This window comes from Selaginella moellendorffii, unplaced genomic scaffold, assembly GCF_000143415.4.
Source record: "Selaginella moellendorffii unplaced genomic scaffold, v1.0 SELMOscaffold_61, whole genome shotgun sequence".
NCBI lineage: Eukaryota > Viridiplantae > Streptophyta > Lycopodiopsida > Selaginellales > Selaginellaceae > Selaginella > Selaginella moellendorffii.
In genome coordinates, this window is record NW_003314322.1 from 615,685 (window position 1) to 627,902 (window position 12,218).

Genomic DNA, 12,218 nt, shown 5'->3' on the forward strand with positions numbered 1-12,218 from the left:
CAATTCTTCTTCTTCGGCGACAGAAGCCACGCGATCGGCAGCAATTCCCGAGAAGATTGCGATCATCTCTCCAAGGTCAGCGGTGAAAACGTCGATCGCCACGAAGAAGTGGGATTTTCCAGGGGATCACGCGGGACCCATGTCGATTCCTGCCGCGCCGGAAGCGAGCAGCAGCTGGAAGAAATCATCTGGCGACGGCGACGGCGATGGATCTCAGCTGGTGGCGAGCTTGCTCGAGGATGTGGCCGCGCGGCTGAGGAGCGCTGGGTGGCGCGAGGAGGAGGTGCTGGAGATGGTGGAGGGGGCGTCGCCAAAGTCGGTGCTGGACAGCGTCAAGACGAGCAGCTCCAAAAAGGAGGAAGAACAGCACCACCACCGGCAAAATGGATCCACCAAGACTTTGGATTCGATGCTTCTGTCAAGTTCGCTCAAGGCTGCGGGATTTAGCGTGCAGGAGGTGTCGGACGCGCTGTGCTTCGATCTGGGAGTGGAGTGTCGCTGAAACAAAAAAAGAAAAGAAAAGCCAGAGAGTTCTAAGAAAGAAAAGCGAGACTGTAGTGTAGGTACCTTCAAACCTCGGAAGGGTCTCGGTGAGAGCTGCCAGTTTTTTCTCGCTCGATTCCTTCACGGACCAAAAGCATGATGTAAGAACTTACGATCAGAAGAAAACGAAAAATAAAAAGAAAAACGAAAGCTTACGTTTAGAGTAAATCCACCACCTTGTTGATTCTTTCGGTGGATCTTCCTCCGTTTTGTCTGTGTGTTTTTGCTTCTTTTCCTTTTTTCTCGTCCTATGTGTAGTGTAAGTGTTCCAGAGCGAAAGAGCGCTTGGATCCAAGCGAGTATGTCCAAATACTTTTCTCCTGTTGTTGAGCTTGGCAGAGCATTTATCCAAATCGCTGCTGCTGTTGCTGTTCACGGCCCTCCAGACTGCTGCTTAAAATCCCAGTGCTTCAGATTCCTGGTGTTTAGTTTGGAGCATTTTGGCTGTGTCGCTTAGCGCCGAAGTATTTCATCGCGGATGATTCTCTGTTGGCGTCGTCGAGAGATGGCCAAAAGAGCGTGGGGAATTTCCTGTAAGAGTTAGACAGGACATAGCTAGCAATCAGGAGAACAGGGAGTAAAGGAAGAAAAGAGAAATCACCCTCTTTGCGAAGCAAGATGAAAAAACATCGCTGTATAATTAAAGCTGCCGCAACAAACTCACAGTACTCCACCCCAAGACACACAAAACGCGTGAAACACCTATCCCTCCACATGCTGCTGGTGAGCGAAACAAGCAAACAGGCAGGCTAGCCCCTCGGTTAAACTTCAGGCTTCTCAGGCTTGACACAATCACGGACGACTCGACTCGGACTCTCTTGCTGACTTCCAACACGGAGGACTAGCGCAAAAGTCATAGATACCTGGATTTATATATACAAGACGTACATGTGGGAGGAGCGGCGAAGAGCGTCGAAGGTTCTAAACAACTTGTGCTCGCGGTCGTGTCCCTGAGTGAAAGGAAAGGAAAGCAAACAGCCTTGAATGGCGATGAGAAAGATCAGCTACGAAAAGCAAAAAGATCACAGAAACTTACAACGTCCGAGAAGTCCGAGAAGTCGCTGTTTGTGTCCACACGACATGAGATGCGCTTGTTGGGAGTTTTGTTACTGCTGGTGTTGATAGAGTAGTCACTAAGGAGACGTGAAGAGGCGGAGTTCTTGCGTAGATGGATGGATCAGCTGCTCTAGTTTCCTGTCAATGGACCTATAGCTAAAAACCCGAAAGTTCCTTCTGTACCGTAGAGGACTACGTTGGCGGCTGGGGCAGCGTCAAATCAAGTCGCCACTTGCTGGTCCAGATTGAGGATCCTTTTGAGGTCTTTGGTGGCAAATGCGGCGTCCCAGCAGTTGCATGGCGCTTGCGGCGATGGCGACGCCAAGTTACTGCCCGCAACGTCGATATCTTCCGAGGGCGATCCGCCACTGTTGCTGAAGGCCACCTCCATCGAGAGAGATCGCACGGGAACCGAGAACTTTGGAAATGGCAGTGAGCTTGGGGGTGGGGACTTTGAGTAGGCCGGACCAGCCCACTTCTCGTCCTCAAACTCTGCTTTTGCTGCCGGGTTCTTCGCATCGATCGGCGAGCTCAAAGATCTGTTGAGGCAAGGCGCGACGTTGGCAGCACCGCAAGCTACTTGTTGCTTCCTGTAAGATCCCATCGCCTTGTCATACCTTGTGGACGTAGAAAACGCCTTCTTTGAGCCACTTACGAGCTTCTTCGTCTCTGTGTTACCGTTGGCCTTGACTATAGTCACCTCGACACTGTTCTCTTCGTCCGCGGCAGCGTGGATCTTCCGGTTCCGCTGGGAAGTTCCAGTCAGAGCGTTGTTCCTATCGTGTTGCTGTTGGGCAGCTCCAGGGAAATCGGCCTTTGCTCCGGTACAGGCGGAAGAAGGGTGGTGAAACAAACTGGATGGGAGGGACGAAGAGCGAGACAAAACAGTAACTGGCGGCGTCCCTGGAAGAGATTGCGGCTGGCGCTCATAGCGGTGGAAGCAATGCGGAGACCATGGGGCGTGGCAAGGATGAGGAGGCGGCGGAGAAGAAGACCACTGGATGAGCGAGGATGGATCCCTCGTCTTCCTCGACCTGGAAAGGATTTGGCTTACCCCAGACATGGAACGATCATCCTCTGGCGCCCGGAGGAGGAATTCCATGGAATCGCGACATGCGGGCGAAGCGCGCTCGAGCGATGAGGGATTTCGGAGAAAGAATGCGGCACTGGCAAAGATTGCGAAGGAGGAGGCCAACTATCGCAAGAATCGCGAGGAGGAGCGCGAGGAGAGATCGAAATGCGGCACCTGTGATTACGAGGACGCGCGGTGAATCGGCGCCTTCGATCGATCGCCCCGTCTGTCCGCCCTGCCTGGCTGCCCTAGTTCTAGACAAAGAAGATGAAGCAAAAGAGTGATTTTGGCCGGTAACTTTATCAAAGGCCTTCGCTTCCCCAGAGGGTAAAATTACGTTTACGCGAATCCCAGTCAGCATCACTTTGCAACATATCTCCATGCATCACTTGCCAATATGATTGGAGGAATCTCTCTCTCGTCTCTTTCACATTTTACTCTTTCCTACCCCGCATTTTAAACTTGCCCAGAGAATTAGGGCTCTTATTTTAGGGTTTTTGTATGGGGAGATCGCGCGCGGCATCTGCGGTCGAGGACGAGGCCGGATGGCAGAGGTGAGATTGTCAGACGCTGTGGATGGATTGATTGTGGACTGTTTCATAGATCCAAGCGGCGGCGGTATGCTCCCGAGAGTTTGGAAACTCCAACTCCAGGTACTTTACAGCAAATTTCTGTGGAAGGAGTGAAGCTGAGCTGAGCTGGTGCGCAATGCAGGATCGAGCGAGGCAAAGCGAGCGGCTTATCACTGCAATTACTGCAACAAGGATGTGTCGGGGATGATCAGGATAAAATGTGCCAAGTGTGCTGATTTTGATCTGTGCATCGAATGCTTCTCTGTCGGTGTGGAGATTTCGACGCACAAGAGCAATCATCCTTACAGAGTCATTGTGAGTGTTTTTTTTCTTACGTTTCTTCGTCGTTCTCACGGATGACTCTTTTGTCAGGACAATCTCTCATTTCCTCTCATTCACCCGGACTGGAACGCGGACGAGGAGATTTTACTTTTGGAAGTAAGACTTTGGAGACTAGAACTGTAAACCACTGGACTCACGCGTATCATGGCAGGGAATCGAAATGTATGGATTGGGAAATTGGGCAGAGGTTGCCGAGCACGTTGGTACAAAGAACAAGACACGATGTTATGAGCACTATATGACGGAGTACATGAAATCTGTTTGCTCGCCTCTTCCGGTATGCCAGTTCCTCTGATCCTCTGGTATTTTTCTAAATTTTTTTGTTTGCAGGACATGTCTAATGTTGCTGGGAAAACGAAGGCCGAGCTCTTAGCGCTAGCCAAAGCTTATACGGAAGGAAAGAAAAGTACGTATTGTGGTTTTATAATGCTCGGGGTGATTTCTTACTTTGAAACTCTGCAGACTTGCTGCCTTATCCAGACGGATCAACTCCAAGAACAGTGAAGCAGGAGGCCACTATCTCCCCTTCGAGAATCAAGTGCTGTTTTTTCATGACTTTTTTCACCTCTGAGTTTGTATAATTTGCAGGGTCGAGGATACTAAAACTGAACCTCTTGAAAGATCCCCAACGCGTGTTTCATCAGGTTGGTCATACTCGATCTAGAACTACAACTTATACTTGGTGACATGAATTTAGGCCTGAAAGCGGGGGCTAAGAAAGAAGTGGAGGATACCGAGGGGCAATTAAATGAGTCTCTCCCAAGTAACCCGGTCTCTGCTGGTAAAAAGTCCGCAGGGTCTCAAGTAAAGGAAGCACCGGACACTGCAAATGGAGCAAATCCTACGCTTGAAGGTAAGTCGCTCTGTTCGAGCAGTTTCAGTTCCTTATTATGATGTTTAGATGGAGGTCAAAGCACTCGTAGTTTGGGGAACAAGAAGCCGAAACCAGCACAGGACGAAACTAAACCCAGTCTTGCGACAACGGATACAACCGGCTACAATGCCAAGAGACAGGAGTTTGATCCAGAATACGATAACGATGCAGAGCTCCCACTGGCAGAAATGGAGTTTAAAGACATCGATACAGATGCTGATCGCGAGCTCAAATTGCAAATGCTGCATATTTATCTTGCAAGGTATTGTTTCTAAGAAGTTTACGTAAGTGTTTCATCTCTGAACCATGCAGGCTTGAAGAAAGAAAACGGCGGAAGGATTTCATACTTGAAAGAGGGCTACTAAATGTGAAGCGCCAGCAGGCATTAGACAGGAAGAAGACCAAGGAGGAAAAAGAACTGATTCAAAGAAGTCGGGTGTTTCTTCGCTATCATTCATCAGAAGAACATGAGGCACTTCTTGCAGGGCTTACTGCTGAGATCAAGATTCGACAGCGTATAGAAGAACTACAAGTGAGTTAAATCTTGTGACCTGAAGTTTCATCCCTACGTTTTTGCAGGAATATCGCAGTGCTGGCTGTCATACTTTGGCCGAAGGAGAGTATTACGCGATGGACAAGAGAAAGCGCAGTGCCGAGGCCAACCTCAGAAAGGGAAGAGACGCACTGAACAGCAAGATGACTAACAGATCAAATCGTGCAATAAATAGAGACGGCGCGGAGCCGTCCTCCTCAGGCACCCGTGACATGCAAAGGTATCGAAGCGGAGCCAACAACATATCGAAACTTCCGTCGGTGGGAGTTAAAACAACGAAGAAAAGTTCGAGCTTCAGTCCACTGGACCTGGCTGGCTTTCCGGGGATTGATCTCCTGTCAAGCACGGTAAAGTTCGCCTTCGCTTCACTCGACGTGCTTCTAATCTGGCTGCTCGTTTGTTACAGGAGCAAGACCTGTGCTCTCAGTTAAGACTATTACCAGCGCATTATCTAAAGATGAAAGAGGTTCTTATGCTAGAGAATGTTGAAAAGGGGGGCCTGAGGCGCGACGATGCATGCCACCTGTTCAAGGTTGATGCGGCCAAGACGGAGCGTGTGTTTGATTTCTTATGGAAGATGGGTTGGATTGAGGCGTCCAACGATATTCTTCCCAGTTTATAAAGAGGAAAGCGTGGTGGTTAGCGCCCTCCCTCGATTTGCAAGCAATGGCGCTCTCTTCTTCGGCTAGCTGTGGTATGGCTTTTGGTGCCAAGGCTGCGGCGCTCGGTGGTTCTGTTCGACGGGGTTCCAGGATATGTAGCAGTAGAGGGGGTTTTGGGCTTGCTGGTCTCCGCCAAGGTGGGCGGTCTCTATTCGGGCCGAGTCTCAAGGATTTTCTTCCATCGAATGGGAGTCGATTCATGGCCGCAACTTGGATCGACAATTCGTAAGCTCGCTCTCTTCGAAGTTCTGTCATGCTGTGAAGTAATTTTTTGTGTTTTTCGATTGAGCAGGGCCCAGGTAGACGTGGAAGTTCCTCTTTCTGTCGCCTGGGATATGTGGAGTGACCGGGAGAGGATTAGTCGCTGGATGCCTTGGATTACTTCTGTCAAGGTGATCTAAAAGTTGTGTTTTTCTTTGTTCTAAGTGCCAACTTTGTTTAGGTACTCGAAGATCAGCCTGAATTGTCACGCTGGACTCTAAGCACAGACTCCTTGGGTCAGAAATTCGAGTTCTCTTGGCTAGCACGCAATTTACAGGTAAAGTCTTGCTCTTTTTCTCTAGCTACAAGTGTTCTTTTTCTTGTTCTTCCAGCCGATTCACCACCAGAAGATACACTGGCGTTCGGTAGACGGACTTCCAAACCGGTATGCGTTAATTGAGGTCTAAGCTTTACGTTGGTTTGCTTCTTGTGCTATTAGAGGCACAGTCCGATTTTATCCCCGGGGACCGTCAGCTTGTCGAGTCGAGGCAAGAAAAGACTATCACAATTCTGTTTCGTGAGCTTACTATCGTCTGCCTTCGCAGCTTACAATCTCGTACGAGCTTCCTGAGGTTATCGGAATGGTTGCATCGGTAGGCGTCTCGATTTCTCTCTTTCTTGTGCCTGATCTTCTGCTGGTTTTCAGGCCCTTTCTCCCCTGGTGGAAGGCATCTTGAAAGCAGACTTGGATCGTTTCGCCAAACTCGCTCGCGAAACTGCACTGGAAGCAAAGAAAGGCTGAATTGGAGCTCTCACCCCCATTCGTTTGTTTCGACTTGTATCGAAGCATTGATTAAACAGTGCCTTGTTCTTGTAGATTGTCACTGCCGAAATCATCGTTTCAAAGACTTCGAGAATTTCTCGAAGCTACAAAGAAGAAGTCTTGTCTAATGATAGGTTCATAGAGAATATTCTCTACTGTTTCTTACTTTTGTGTTATAAACCTCTCCCCTCCCCTCCACGGGTCATGGAGGGGGGCATCGGCAAGAAATTCTCGGCGGGCGCTAGAGAATGTACCATGTGTGGCGATGTTGGCTTCTCCACGGAGCTATTTCCCTGCGATGGATGCCAGAGACGATACCAGCACAGGTTGATTCTAAGAGCTTTTTCCGTTGTCGGTGCTTGAGAGAGAGAGTTTTGCTTTCCAGATACTGCAGCGATCTCTATCCCAAGGATCCCAATCCAAGGCTCTGCAACTGGTGCTTGCACGAGAGGAAGAAGACGAGCTCGAATTTCATGGCTGATCATGGGATTTTCATGACCGGTCACAAGCGAAAGGTTCCCTCTTTCTCGAGTGATGGCACCGCTGCGCAATCGATCGATTCGGGGGTTTCCAGGCAAGGAAACAATCGGATTGTTGCGAATGGGAGGATCCAATCGCTCCCGCCGCGTTCTTGCAACCATGTCCGTGGCATTGCCAAGCGGTACAAGCTCCTCTCGCAGGTCTCTTGCTAAGAACTAAATAAAATATGAGGATCGAGATGATCGCAATCGATCCCAAATGTCCGGAGGATCAGATCAAAGATCCATGATTTCTCACGGAAAGAAAGATCGGATCAAACCAAACGGCGTGAACTTGACCAAGATTATATTTTTTGGACGTGGTCAAGTCATACAAAAGAATTACACTATGGTGGTTGTGGTTGTTTTTGATTTTTCCAGATGATCAAACGATCATAGTGTGGCGATTAGGGTTTTGGAGAGAAATATTTTGGGGATCCAGCTCCAGCGATGGGATCCCGCGAGGAGGCGCTCGAGGCGGAGAATGGGCGCCTGGTGTCGGAGATGGCGTCGCTGAAGAAGAAGATAATGGTGGCGCTCAAGAAGCAGCAGGCGGAGCTCCAGGCGAAGATCCAGGCCGCGGAGCAGCGTGCCATGGCCGCGGAGGCTGCCGCGGCCATGAGCTGCACCAATTCCTCCTCGCCGGCGGCGAAATCTAGCAGCGAAGCAGCCAGGTCAGATGTAGAGGTCAATTCGTCCGCAATGCGGATGAGCGATGAGGTCTCCAATGGGGAAGCGCGGGAGGACGAGGTAGCTCGCGGTGAGATCGATCAGCTTCGCAGCGAGCTTTGTCAATGTACGTTGTGAGCCAGCATTGTATTGTATTGTTTGTTTGTTTGTTTGGTGCACTTATCGTGTACGGGCGCTGCCAGTGAAGGACGTGCTGGAAGACGAGCGCAACAGAAAGGCTAGTTTGAGCGGGCAGCTAGAGGAAAGTCGGCATCGTATTGAAGAGTTGTCAAAGGTATAGTCGATTCGATGAAAGGCTTCTTTGTACTGAATTTCATTATCTACTAGGCTAACGAGAAGATGGAAGCTCAGCTTCTTTCCGCTGCTCAACAAGTTTCTGACACTTTCTCTCGAGTTGCTGAAATGCACGAGAAGATAGAAACGCTATCCAAAGAACGAGATGTTCTTAAGCTTGCGAATGAAAGGCTGTCTGTGGAGCATGACAGGTAAATGCATTTCTTCCTCCAGATTGTGTTAGAGCTTTTTGTTTGCTAGGATGAGCAAGGAACTGCAGACTGCGAGTGAAGACGTCGCTTTGAAGGCCAAGGTATGATTCAAAGTAGTTCGGAAAGATGGAAAATAATGTCTGTTTTTAAGCTTTGAAGGAAATGCAAGAAATGCTGGCTTCACATAAAGCAACGCAAGAAGGCCAGGAAGCTGCAATGGGCCACCTTATGCAGCAAATGCAGGCGGTAAGCATTTTCTTGCATGTATAAATGACCAACCGTTAGTTCCTTACAGATCGAGGCATCGAGCCGTAAGGTACTTTGCTTCTTCTTTCAAGTTTTACGTTCTTTAACAACATCTTATAGGATCTAGAGAGCAGCACTGACGGAAAATCAACAGCTGAGATCATCGAAGATCAGAAGAAAACAATTGGACTCCTGGAAGAGGAGTTGGAGAAGTTCAAGGGTCAAATCTCGCTATCAAAGAACTCGAACGAGCTTTTGAGCCCGGGAAAAGAAGTTGATGGATTTTTACCGGATGGTCAGGTTGCAAGTTCTTCTGAAGAAGTTGCAAGTTATCAAGAAAGAATCAGCTTTCTTGAATCCGAGCTTAACGCGATACAATCGCAAATGCAGAAAATCTCGGAAGAACATCAACATGGTATGGCTCAGGATTTAACCTTCTTTCATTTTGCTGAGGTTTCAGTTTCAGCTATTGGCAGCCTCGAGAACCAGCTGAAGGAGCGTGACGACAAGTACGCTGAACTGGATCTAAAGTTTAACCGGCTGCAAAAGCGAGCAAAACAACGCATACAGGAGACACAAAAGGTAGGCACGATTTTTCGACGAGGTGCTTAACATTGCAGGAGCTTGTAGGAAAAAGACGAGATTGCAATGCAGCTTTCGGAGGCTGTTGCAAAGCATGCTACTATGCAGGGTGACCTCGAGCGCTTCAGAGCACAGGCGGGCGATGCAATACGGGCATTGGACGGAGAAAGACAAAATCTTCGCAACTCTAACGCAAAGTAAGCAAGTTTGCATGGTAAACTTCCTAACATGGTTTGACAGACTTAAAGAGGAAATCGACGATGTCAAACATGCCCTTACTGCAAGAGATGAGAACCTTGAAGAGTTGCAAAAACTTGTTCAAGAAAAAGAACAGGTAATTCTTCTGTTTGTTTCGTGGATTCTTTGATTAACAATTTATCAGAGTGTTGTAAGTATGCATGCTGACATAAAGGAAATACAACAGAGACACGGAGCTGTACTTTTGGAGATAGACCAGAAAAACAAGAAGGTTTATTGCAATGCCTTTAGTCGAGCTACTTACTGAAGCTCCTTCAGATAGTTGACACCTTACAAAGCCAGTTGACGGATGCAACCTTGGAGACGAATAAGCTGGCTGAAACTATATCAAACTTACAGGTATCATTCCGTTGAGTAATTTGATAGTTTGCTTACCTGATCTTGTAGGCTTTACTAGTGGAAAAAGAGTCTAAGCTGACTGATGTCGAAGCCACACTAACTGGGAACGTAGCAAGATTATCTGCAGCTGTAGAAGCTGAAAGGAGAGAGGCGGAGCAACTGCGAAAGGATCAGGTTTGTCATTTGTTCGTGGAAGATGTCATCGTGATTCGTTTGCTCTGTCAGGAAAAGGAGCGCCAAATGTGGAAGGAAAGTATTTCTGAACTGCAAAACAGAATTCACCAGCTAGACCAAGCGTATCAGCAAATGGAGGACGCATTAGCAGTGTCAAAAAGTGAAGCTCTTGCAGTACTGTTGATGCTCTTTTCATTTTAAACTGTTCTAATCTGATTATTTTTTATGGTGCCAGGGCAGAAGGAAATTGAACTGGATAGTCAACGCCAGCTCCTTACAGATGCCGAAAGAGAGACCTCTCTGGCTAAGGAGGAGGTAGTCTTTTTTATTCTGATACAAGTGCAAAATCGATTGTTCTTGAAGGTTGCCCGTCTAAGCAAAGAATTTACTGCGTACAAGCAGCGAGCTCATGCTCTTCTTCAAAAGAAGGAAGCAGAACTTCAGGCTGCAAAAGATGCAGACCTTGCTGCTGCTCAGGAGGAAACTCTAAAGGTCTGTGTATTTATGCGTGCGGTTGATACGTCTAATTGAATTTTTTCTGTAGGACGCTCAAAAGCAAGCAGCAGTAGCTATTGCAGAAAGGGATCGAGCTGTTAATACTTTGAAGCAAACTGTTACTGAATACGAGACTCAACTGGCTGCAAGGTAGTATTTCTTTGTTCTTTTTTAATTTTTCTAGCGATGCTACTTGTTCATTTTCTTCCAGAAACGTAGCTGTTGTCGATGCTGAACAGCGCATCAAGGATTTGGCAACCCAGCTCGAGTCTGTGAAGGGTATTCTATCGTATGAACGGCAGGAATGGGATAAACATTCGAGGGAGCGGGAATTGTCTTGGCAAGGTATACTGCTTGATAATGGAAACGCTTAATGATTTTGACTGCAGAGAAATACGAAGAACTTGTCACGAAACATAAGCAGCCTGCCGACGGCAGCATAATAACTGAAATGGCTGCCCTTCGTGCTCAATACGACATGTTGAAGGTAAATTTTTTTCCTTTCTCCCTGTTTGGGCTTCAGCTTATCAATGTGTGAAGGATGAATTTGTTAACTTTCGCGATATGGCGAACAAAATGATGGAAGCTAAGGATCAAGAAATAAACAAGCTTCTGGATGACAACGATTCTTTGCAAAAGAAACTTCAATCTCAACCTCAAGAAAACCACGTCAAAACAGGTAGTTCTTCCCAAGCCTTTGTTTCTGTTCTTTCACGTCATACTGCAGAACCAAAGCAACAAGAAGTAGTCGCAGTTGCGGAGCAACAAATTTTGGTACGTGTAAAGTTTCACATTCTGTTATCTATTTTTCTTACGGCCCGTAGCAGTTGCTCGCAAGACAACAAGCACAGAGAGAGGAAGAGATGAAGCAAAGTCAGCGCCAAATACAAGTGCTACAAGTAAGCGTGAAAGTGGTTTTTGGCTGCTATTAAATTTGGCTGTGGTTTCAGGAAGAGCTGTCGGAGCTGGAACGTGAGAACCGCTTACGCAGCCAACAGGTTAAGAGACGTTTCACTCCCTATTGCGTGTACTAAACCGTTTTCTGACTACTCGGCAGGAAGCTGTGCTCAAAAACGAACTCCGGAACATGGATCGTGCTGCAAGGCGTGAGAATGTCGACATGACTTACCTCAAGAATGTGATATTGAAGCTCCTGGAGACTGGTTAGTACCCACATTTTTCAACTTTCGGAGAGAAAATGCTAAATGGTGCTGCAGGCGAGGTGGAAGCATTGCTGCCAGTTGTGGGAACGCTGCTTCAATTCAGTCCAGACGAGGTACTTATCAACGTTTTCTTCTCCCTCGTTTGGTAACTTCAGGTAGCTCAAACAGATCAAACGGTGTCAAGCGCTGTATGCCGCCGCCGCCGCCGAGAGCCCAGCTTCCACACCAAGAATACTTCTCTCCAGGCTGACCTTCTCAAGCTCCAAGTGAAAAGCGCCAGGCAAGAGCGCTTTTGATATATTTTTCACGATTCGTCTTGTGGATAGAACGTCGAACTATTGGTTCGTAAAAGTATAGCCAGCGAGAAACTAGCTCGTGGAGGAAGGAAAAGTGAAATCCTTAGGACTCTCGGAAGTGTCGGCTGCAGATATCCGTGTAGTTTACGCGATTCATCCAATCACTGGTGTCCAGATCGAGTGGTCTCTTTGGAGCCGTGACATTGAGGAAGAAATCTTTGCAACTTGCGGACGAGGATACTTCGCCGTGCTGGAAGAAATTGGTGACGATGAT

At 47.9% G+C, this 12,218-nt stretch overlaps 3 protein-coding genes across 4 annotated transcripts; 2 read left to right on the forward strand and 1 right to left on the reverse strand.

Annotated features, from left to right (window-relative positions):
* Positions 1–1,385: 1,385 nt before the first annotated feature.
* LOC9645012 lies at positions 1,386–2,928 on the reverse strand. Its single transcript, XM_024689246.1, has 2 exons — positions 1,580–2,928; positions 1,386–1,522 (listed from the first exon to the last, which is right to left on the reverse strand). The coding sequence occupies exon 1, from the start codon at positions 2,699–2,701 to the stop codon at positions 1,820–1,822; it is 882 nt and encodes a 293-aa protein (XP_024545014.1). The 5' UTR covers positions 2,702–2,928; the 3' UTR covers positions 1,386–1,522; positions 1,580–1,819.
* A 179-nt stretch (positions 2,929–3,107) lies between these two features.
* On the forward strand, positions 3,108–6,812 carry LOC9643901 (transcriptional adapter ADA2). Its single transcript, XM_024689215.1, has 19 exons — positions 3,108–3,225; positions 3,275–3,324; positions 3,386–3,558; positions 3,616–3,681; positions 3,737–3,862; positions 3,916–3,991; positions 4,048–4,123; positions 4,174–4,229; positions 4,283–4,438; positions 4,487–4,721; positions 4,772–4,991; positions 5,039–5,359; positions 5,419–5,899; positions 5,967–6,066; positions 6,117–6,212; positions 6,268–6,320; positions 6,375–6,423; positions 6,481–6,528; positions 6,582–6,812. The coding sequence occupies exons 1-13, from the start codon at positions 3,173–3,175 to the stop codon at positions 5,632–5,634; spliced, it is 1,824 nt and encodes a 607-aa protein (XP_024544983.1). The 5' UTR covers positions 3,108–3,172; the 3' UTR covers positions 5,635–5,899; positions 5,967–6,066; positions 6,117–6,212; positions 6,268–6,320; positions 6,375–6,423; positions 6,481–6,528; positions 6,582–6,812.
* Positions 6,813–7,647: 835 nt separating this feature from the next.
* LOC112351382 (protein GRIP-like) lies at positions 7,648–12,057 on the forward strand. Of its 2 annotated transcripts, none has more exons than XM_024689205.1 (26): positions 7,648–8,012; positions 8,089–8,180; positions 8,234–8,391; positions 8,441–8,492; positions 8,551–8,637; positions 8,687–8,707; positions 8,758–9,052; positions 9,104–9,219; positions 9,268–9,416; positions 9,460–9,553; positions 9,602–9,688; positions 9,736–9,816; positions 9,865–9,990; positions 10,042–10,150; positions 10,226–10,305; positions 10,354–10,482; positions 10,535–10,635; positions 10,697–10,830; positions 10,875–10,972; positions 11,026–11,164; positions 11,213–11,259; positions 11,313–11,384; positions 11,436–11,483; positions 11,543–11,648; positions 11,703–11,761; positions 11,817–12,057. In XM_024689205.1, the coding sequence occupies exons 1-26, from the start codon at positions 7,667–7,669 to the stop codon at positions 11,916–11,918; spliced, it is 2,928 nt and encodes a 975-aa protein (XP_024544973.1). In that variant the 5' UTR covers positions 7,648–7,666; the 3' UTR covers positions 11,919–12,057. The 2 variants fall into 2 exon arrangements, with proteins under 2 accessions (XP_024544973.1, XP_024544974.1); XM_024689206.1 differs by having other exon boundaries at positions 9,644–9,688.
* Positions 12,058–12,218: the final 161 nt, after the last annotated feature.